Source organism: Galeopterus variegatus, unplaced genomic scaffold (genome assembly GCF_000696425.1).
Source record: "Galeopterus variegatus unplaced genomic scaffold, G_variegatus-3.0.2 Scaffold1205, whole genome shotgun sequence".
NCBI classification, from domain to species: Eukaryota; Metazoa; Chordata; class Mammalia; order Dermoptera; family Cynocephalidae; genus Galeopterus; species Galeopterus variegatus.
This window is the reverse complement of record NW_007727316.1, coordinates 328,032-337,365: the sequence shown is the minus strand read 5'-3', so window position 1 is coordinate 337,365 and position 9,334 is coordinate 328,032. Positions and strand designations below refer to the sequence as shown.

At 35.5% G+C, this 9,334-nt stretch overlaps 1 protein-coding gene across 1 annotated transcript in view; it reads right to left on the bottom strand.

Annotated features, from left to right (window-relative positions):
• Nucleotides 1-2,531: 2,531 nt before the first annotated feature.
• Nucleotides 2,532-9,334, bottom strand: part of SGOL2 (shugoshin-like 2 (S. pombe)) — a 48,094-nt gene continuing 41,291 nt past the window's right edge. The window contains exon 9 of the mRNA XM_008575554.1: nt 2,532-2,890. Coding sequence (XP_008573776.1) covers nt 2,875-2,890 — 16 coding nt within the window. The 3' untranslated portion in view covers nt 2,532-2,874. The remainder of the gene's footprint in view (nt 2,891-9,334) is intronic.

The following is a 9,334-nucleotide window of genomic DNA, read 5'->3' as shown; positions in this document are numbered from 1 at the left end:
TCACGTCTGAAAATAGAGCATGTTTACTCTGCTGGCAGCTGCTCAGTTTTTCTTTGGACTTTGCCAGTAGCAGTTGAGTTTCTGAGTTTCTCTTTGTACTCCCTAGCTCCTAGACGTGCGTGTGCTGAATAAAGGCTATTCCTTCTTCAACCAAGGCTCCAAGGACCTTTTTGCCCATTACCTAGCTCATAGACCTGTGTGTGAAGGATTTGTGAACGGCCTCAAGGGGTCTGTGAGCTCCAGACCCAGCCCTAGCTCGACAACAAAATTCAACAACCATTCATGATTTCTCAAAAAAAGCACTCAAGTGACAGTTGATATGTTATACTTTAATGTGATTATAAATATACATAACCAGGTCCCAAACTACTGTCCTCCTTAATGGGGTAAAACCAGGAATGAGGCAAAGATACAATATTTCCACTACTACTTAACATTTTACTTAAGGTAGCAGTCATGCAATTAGACAAGAGAAAGCAGTGAGAGGAATAAGAATTAGGGGGAAAAGAGGAAAAGAGAGCTGGGTTTTCAGGAGACATATCTGGACAATACTACTACAAAAAATAACAGTTTAGTAATTAACACATAGTCTTCACAAATGCAAACAATAATCAATTAGAGGAGGAAAAAAAAACTTCATTTATTCTACCAAGGAAAAAGATAAAATACCTAGGTATAAATTCATCAAGAAATGTGCAAAACCAGAGAAAGATTGGTTAACAGTTTAATATATCTAATATGAGCCAGATAGGAAAAATAAGCTCTAGTGGTCTGTAGTAGTGCCAGGCATCTATAATTAACGACAATTTTTTTTTCCTTTTTGTCTTTTTTCGTGCCCGGCAACGGATCGCAACCCTCAGTGTCGCGCCCGTACCGGACCGGGACCAGCAACGGGATCGCAACCCTCGGTGTTGCTCCCGCACCTCGCTCAGCCAGTGAGCGGCTGGTCTGTATGTGGGATCCGAACCCTCAGCGGGAGCGCCACCACGCTTCCCAAGCAGCGCACTATAGCAGTGCGCCACCGGGCCGGCCCTAATTAACGACAATTTACTGTATGTTCTCAAATGGCTAGAAGAGAGGAGCTCAAATGCTCTCATCACAAAGGAATTTTTTTTTCAATTCCTTGAACTTTTTAAGACAAGTGAACAGATATGATGTCGATAGGGGTGCAGTGAGGGGGGAAAGAGGACACGAAAATCAACTACATTGTATATTGAGAAGTTAAAAGAAAAAAGAAAAAAAATGTTTTTGTGATGATGATATGTTAATTACCCTGGTTAGATCATGACAAGTATTGCAAAACTCTGTACTCCACAAATATGTGTCATTTAGAAAATAAATTTTAAAAAAAGAAATGCTTAAAACCTGTATGAGGAAAACTTTGAAAGTCTCCTGGTCTCTATAATTTAAAGAGTATGGTATTGGGCATAAAAAGACACATAAAAGACAGAAGAAAATAAAAAATAAATTTAAATGAACATCGAAATACAACATAAAAAATGTGACATTCCAAATCAGTAGTGGAAAACATGGGCTTTTTAATTAATGGGGAATCATATGGAAAAAGGTAAAAACTGCATTCACACTTCATTCATATACACAGTAGAACAAATTCCACATGAATCAAAAATTTAAATGTAAAAAAATGAAAAAACGGGTAATCATGGGTAAATGTCTTCATAACCTGGGAGTAGAAAAATTCTTTCTTACTGTGATAAAATTCCAATAAAAGAAAAGGTTGATAAATTTGACTATATAAAAAAATAACTTGTATGGTAAAGGAAAAAGAAGACAAATCTTATAGAAAGGAGAAAAAATAGAAGTAAACAATAGGAACAAAAACATAATACAAGAGTGAGTCTAGGAGGTTCAAAGTCTTAAAATAATAGTTCAAGAAAGGGACTAAAGACTGTGAAGGTGCCAAGCTCTTTACCCATTGTGTAGACCGTTACTTTAATAAAGCTTCTTTTCTCCATTCAACTGATGTTGTTGGGTGGCTGTTCTACTTTAGCAGTTGGAAATATCTTTAATATTATGAATAAGTTGTATTCATATCTGTACCCCTACAGCAATCTCTCAAAGTGAGGTCCTAGGACAATCTGCCCAAGAATTACCTGAAGCGTATGTTAAGAATGAAGATTTCTTAGGCCTCCCTCTTCAGTAGTCAGATATTGTGTAAGAAAGCCTTTCCATCTAGGCAGAATTGAATTTGACTAGCCATTTAAATTCAGTAAAGTGTGTATTAATCTCAGATATGAGTAGGGTTTATTGATTCTTATTACTAGAATAGTGTCTATAAAATAAATTATAAAAAACAAATTCAAAAGAGCCTAAAAGGTTAATCCCCTCCCCCATGCCATCAAATTACATATAATGGAAATAATACAGTAACTGACACCTAACAGCTATTTCTGAAAGTAGAATGAAGAGTGAGAGAAAACTTGCCAGGACAGGAGACAACTTTCAAACCCTTTTAGATGTTCACATATATTGAATTGTTTCAAAACAAAACAAAACAAGATAGCTCGGTATACAGGATAACCAATGCAAAAGTATTTATTAATACACTTTATTTGGTTAAAAGATTAATAGCTATTGTTTGGTTAAAGGCTATTAGGATGAAAAAGGCTTAAATAAACAGGAAGATAAGATATATGATGACCAAAATGATCTCAAAATTTAATACTACAAAACAGCTGTTTTATGACCATATATCTAAATCTCAGAATGAATAAATCAACACTTCATGAAAAGGCCAAAAAAACCAAAAACTTTTCATCAAGCATTTGTTTCATCTTCTTGATCCTAGTTTTATTTCTGTATTCATTCATTATGCTTCCAGAATTCAGAAAAACCAGAATCCATAAATCCACCTCATCTTCTCATCTTCCTGCAAAGTAGAAAAAAAGGAAAATTAATAATAACAACTCAAAACTAATGCTTTTTGTGGTGAAGCATGGAGAAGAAAATTGTTGTATCAAAGCAGTGAAAAAGTACTTTCCTTAAACCACTAATTTTGTTATATATTTGAAATACTCCATGATAGTGGGAATTATAAAAAAGATTAAAGAAAAATTAACACAGATTTTATACATTATGTGTTTTACTACATATTTCCTTTCTATTATGAAATTTAGCATTCATACAATAATATATGAAAATGTATGATTTAAAAACAATAAAACAAATGCTCATGTTCCTACCACCCAGGTTAAGAAATAAAATATTGGCACACCTCAGAAGCCTCCAGTGTGCACCTTTCTGATCACACGCCTCTCCTTCTCCAAGAAGTAATCACTATCCTGAATTGTATTAATCACTCCTTTGCCTTTCTTTACAGTTTTTACCACCTGTGTATTGCATTCCTAAAAGGTAAACTGTTTAGTTTTACCCACATTTGACCTTTACATCAATGGAATCACAACTGTGGGTGCTTTTCTGTGACCTGCTTTTTTCACTCAACATCTTTACTCATTTTCAAGCCTCTCCTTTATGAAACATGAAGCATACTTATTTTATATTCTGTATCTGATTCTGCTATGGGTTTTTTCTCCTGGTTTCTGTTCCCTTGCCTCTGCAGTGTTTTTCTTTGCTGTGAGATAGCTGTCCATTTCCCTTGGAACTTTGTGGAAAACGTGTTGAGGTATGAGATGAAGGAGAGCTCCTCCAGGAAACATTTGCATTTGTTTCTGACAGACAATAGAACACTAGAACTCATGGACTACTTATATTAAATCCTCAGCTTCAAGGTTTTTGTGCTTTCCAGATACTGTGATTCCATCTGCAAGCCCCATAAAGGCCTGATTTGGGTTATGAATTCTCTCCCTTTTTTTTTTTTTTCTGTCAATTCAGCACCAGAATTATTTCCTGGGGCTGTAAAAGCTAGTGGGGAGGTTATTTGTAGTTTGCTCTTTTACTGAGAAAACTCAACTTGATTGAAGGATATCAATTAGACTATTTTAGCTATCCCCTAGGATTTGTCTTCTGTCTGCAGCCCTATAAGGCTATGAATCCAATGCTTAGGTTCACCTAGTTAGACAAATGCCTTCAGGCAAAACCCAGTTTCAGGTTCCACTTACCCCTCTGGGTTCTTGCTCTCATCCAGTCTCTTATCTAAGCTCTACTTACTTTCCTATGAACAAATGCATTAGTTAGCTAAGTAGCTGGCTAATAGCTTTTATTTAATAGATAATTCGTTTTTTGTTTTTTTAATATTTTAGTCAATTATTTTATTTTTCCAGTAAAAGAGTTGATCCATGTGCCTAGTATATCATATTTTAAGATGTAAAGTTGTATTTATTCTTTACATTTTGTGTGAGTGTGTGTGTTTGGATGAAATACCAGTATATGCACATGATCCCAAATTTAAAAAGCATAAAAAGAATTTAATTAATCCTTTCAAAAGAGCGACTTATTCTAAACTAAGTACAGCAAAATGTAATAAAACAGTGTTCTGTTTTAGTTTAGATCTACTATGCATGCAGATTATTTGCTAAACAGCTTAGTTGGGTAAGTTTTTTAAAAGTAAAAATCACAATGGACATTCAGAATAAATATTGAGCGATTACAGCCAAGCTGCCCCTTTTTTCTTCCTTCTTTTTGGATTGGAAATGGCATGCAGCATGTATATCACAGCTTCTGGTAGCCCCATGACAGTACATCCTGATTGAAGGTGCTTGCTATTATGGAGTGATCATCATAGGTATTGAGGACAGGAGTAGCAGGAGTTATCAGGAAGGTAATATTTTTAAAGTCTTTATCTCAAGGTGCTCATAACAAATAGGGAAATTATTAATAAAAGCCACAATCCACAATGAATTTATAATAATAATGGTATTTATGTACCAAAAAGCAGAGCAATCACCTTTCCGAAGCAAAAACTATAGGAAATACATAGAGACATAGATAGGAGCACAATAATAATAGATTTTAATATGCCATTCTCAGTACTAGAAAGATCAAGTGAACAAAAAATAAGTAAGAAGATAGAAGATCTAAACGACATAATCAATACAGTAAATTTTATGGGTACATATCAAACTCTACCCCTGATAATAGTGAATACACAACTCAAGTGCTCACAGCACAGTTACAAAAATTGATCATATATTAGGTTACAAAGAAAACACTGGTAACTTCCATAAAGTAAAAATATCACAAAAAATGATCTCTTGGGCCGGCCTGGTGGCGCTGACAGTGCGCCGCTTGGGAGCGCAGCGGCGCTCCTGCCGAGGGTTCGGATCCCGCATACAGACCGGCCGCTCACTGGCTGAGCGAGGTGCGAGTGCAACACCGAGGGTTGTGATCCCGTTGCCGGTCCCGGTCCGGTCTGGGCGCGACACTGAGGGTTGCGATCCATTGCCGGTCACGAAAAAAGACAAAAAGGAAAAAAAAAAAAAAAAAAAGATCTCTGACCACAATGCAATAAAACTAGAATTTATAAACAAAAACAAAAAACCCCAGAAAGGCCCATTTACCTAAAGATTAAAAAACCTCCTAATAAATAACTCCTGAGCAAAATGAGATATTAAAAATTAATGGTGAAAACACTATATATCAAAATCTATAGGATGTACTTAAAGCATTGATCAGAGGAAAGTTAATTGCACTAAATGCTTTCATCCATACATATGAAAGAATAAAAATGATAAATTTCCATCTCCAAAAACTAGAAAAGGAACAAAGTAAATCAAAGTCTTGATGTTTTGGAAAAGTTGAAATGGATAATTTCCAATGGAAATACAAGTAACCAAAACTGACCCCATTAGAACAAGATGGCTTATACACAAATTTTCACAAAAGAAATAGTCAAAATTATTAGGGAGCTACTCCACAAAAAATCAACAGGTCCAGATTGTTTCAGACGGATATCCTACCAAACCTTCAAAACCAGACGGTCCCAATGCACCATTAATTATTTCAGAGCACTGTAAAAGAAGGAAACCTTGATTCCATTAATGAAATAAATATAATACTGATACCTAAGCCACATAGACAATTCAAAAAAAAAAAAACCCAACTATAGATCCATATCAGTTATGAATACCAACATAAAAATTAAACAAAATATTTTAGCAAACACAATCCAACACCACATTATGAAAAATACACCATGACCAACTGAGATTTATTACAGGACTGCAAGGTTGGTTCAATATTAGAAAACCCATTTTTATACACCAAGTTAAAAAATCTAAGAAAATAAAGCATATAATACCTCCATAGATGCTGAAAAAGCCTTTGACAAAATTCAACATTTGTTCATGACAAACACACTCACTAGGCACTGAGGACACTTTCTTAATATGATAAATTATATATACATACCTTAATCCTAAAGAAGGAAAACTATCTCTATTTTCAGATAATACCATAGTAAATCCAGAGAACCAGTGAAATAAGAGAATAAAAGAATTCAGTTAAGTAGCAATATATAAACGTACACAAAATTCAACAGATTCCATATACACTAACATTAGGCATGATTTACATGTCCAGCTTACAAGTCCGTATATAATAGCAACAATGAAAACTAAATCTGACAACTAAATTGAACAAAATAGGTGCAAAATCTATGCAGAAAAAACTTAAAACACTTTTAAAAGACACAAAAGAAGACTTGAACAAATAGAAAGACATCTTATTCTTGAATAGAACAATATTATTCAATATTACAAAGATTCATTCAATATTACAAAGATTAATTCCCTAATTAGCACATCCATTCAGTGCAATCCCAATAAAAATAACAAGCTGGACTAGTGATTTTCAATTCAGGGTGATTTTGGCCCAAAGGTGACATATTAAAAGATCTGGAGACATTTCTAGTTATATATATAAATGGGAGGGTGTTACTGACATGTAGAGGGTGGAGGTCAGGGACACTGCTAAACATGTTATGGAACAAACTTTGACAGAGAAGCAGTCAGTACTCAGAGTGTTGGAGAGTCAGGTATTTTATTACACCGGTGGGCCCAGATGAGCTAGTGCTTCAAAATCTGAGCCTCAAGCTCAGGTCTCACAAAGCTTTTATAGGCAGACTTTTTCAGGGTTTTTACATTTCTTTTTTTTTCTTTTTTTTTTTTTTTAGCATTTATTAGGCTAGCATATGTGGCCTGGGAAGATAAGTGAGCTCGGTTACAGAAGCCAAAAATACAAGCAGTGATTAACAGCCGGACTAGTGCAGCAAGCAAATATAGTTTCAAGGACAAAATATCACTTCAAGGATAAAACAGGCTTATGAGAAAATTATTTTGGCATTTTTCCCAACAAACATACTACAATGCACAGAAATAACCTCCCACAAAACAACAAAAATATCTAACCCAACATGTTAGTAGTGCCAAGGTTATGAAACCCTGAGGTAGACAAGTCAACACTAAAGTTCATATGGAAAAACAATCAATCAAGGACAGCTAGGAAAACAATGAAAAAGAAAAACTGTGAGAGGGTACTAGCCCTATCAGACATTAAAATATACTATAAAACTATAATTGACAAGTAGACCATGCAATAGAATAATAAGTCCAGAATTAGACACTCCTCACCAAATACATATAGAACTTTAGTACAGGACATCTCAAATACCTGAGATAAAGATGAATTTTGAAATAAATAAATGGTGCTGAGACAACTGGGTAGCCATTTGGAAAAAAAATACACCATACACAATTTAAAAAAACTCTAAATGAACTAGAGATTTACACAAGAAATGAAATTATAAAAGTACTACAAGAAAATATAAGTGAATTCCTCTTTAACCATGCTAAAAGGAAAGGCTTTCTAACTGTGACTCAAGATTTAAAAAGGAATAAACAAAAGATTGATAAATTTGACTACATAAAAATAAAATTTTTGCATTATTAAATAACATCATAAAGTCTAAAGACAACTGAGAAATGAAAAAATACTGGCAACATATACCAAAAAGGGTTAATATCCCTAATAAAAAAAGAATTCTTAGTAACTAAGGAACAAAGGGCCAAACTCCAACCTATAAACAGGAAAAAAGACATGACAGACCAAAAAATGATATAATGGTCATCAAGCATATGAGAAAAATATTTAAACTCAAAGAGAAATGCAAATTAAAACACTGAGATACCATTTCTTACCTATCACTGGCAAAACTTTTAAAATATGATAACATATTCTATTGATGAGGCTGTGGGACATGCATACTCTAACACACTGCTGGTAGGAATGCACATTGGTACATGCCTCTGTACGGAAGTGTGACAATACATAACACAACCACATATGTGCTTATTTTTCAGCCCTGCAATCCCACTTTTAGGAATTTACACTGAAAATACATTCCACAATATGAAAATGTATATGTACAAGATTATTCAATGTAATATTACTTGTAATTACATAATATTGAAAACAACCTAAATGTGTATATTCAGGAATACCTCATTTTATTGCATTTTTTACAAACTGAAGGTTTGTGGCAACCTTGTGTCCAGCTAGTCTCTTAGAGACATTTTTCCAACAGCAGGTGCTCACTTCTTGTCTCTGTGTCACATTTTGGTAATTCACACAATATTTCAAACATTTTCATTACTATTGTATCTGTTATGGTGATCTGGGATTGGTGATCTTTGATGTTAACTATTGTAATTGTTCTGAGGCACCACAAATGGTGCCTACATCAATGGAGACCTTAATCTATAAATGTTGTGTGTGTTCTGACTGCTTCACCGACCAGCCAATCCCCTCTCTCCCTCTCCTCAGGCCTCACTAATCCCTGAGGAACAATACTGATATTAAGCCAATTAATAACCCTACAATTGCCTCTAACTGTTCAAGTGAAAAGAAGAGTTGCACATCTCTCACTTTAAATCAAAAGCTAGAAATGATTACGCTTAGTGAAGGCATGTCAAAAGCTGAGATAAGTTGAAAGCTAGGCTTCTTGTGCCAGATCATTAGTCAAGTTGTGAGTGCAAAGTAAAAGCTGTTGAAGGACTGGGGCATGGAGCTGAGAACTGGACCCCCACCCCCCCACCCACAACCAGGCACACCGCCAGCACCTCGGGGAACCACCTGGAGGCCTAGGGCATCGAGCTGGGGACCAGAGCCCCCACCCACAACCAGGCACACCACCAGTGCCAAAGAGCATGCCAAAAACATCACATCCATGTGGGTGGCCCAACACAGCCACCACAGTAACCATGGCTGCCACGAAGGGGCTAGACGTCACAACCACCATGCAGATGGTCCACCAGCCACTGGAGTGCATTGATACAAGGAGAGTCACCAGCAGAGACCAAAGAAAAGAAGAGGATGTCTCTCTCCACAAAGCCCATTCCAGAGTGACAGAAGAAGCATC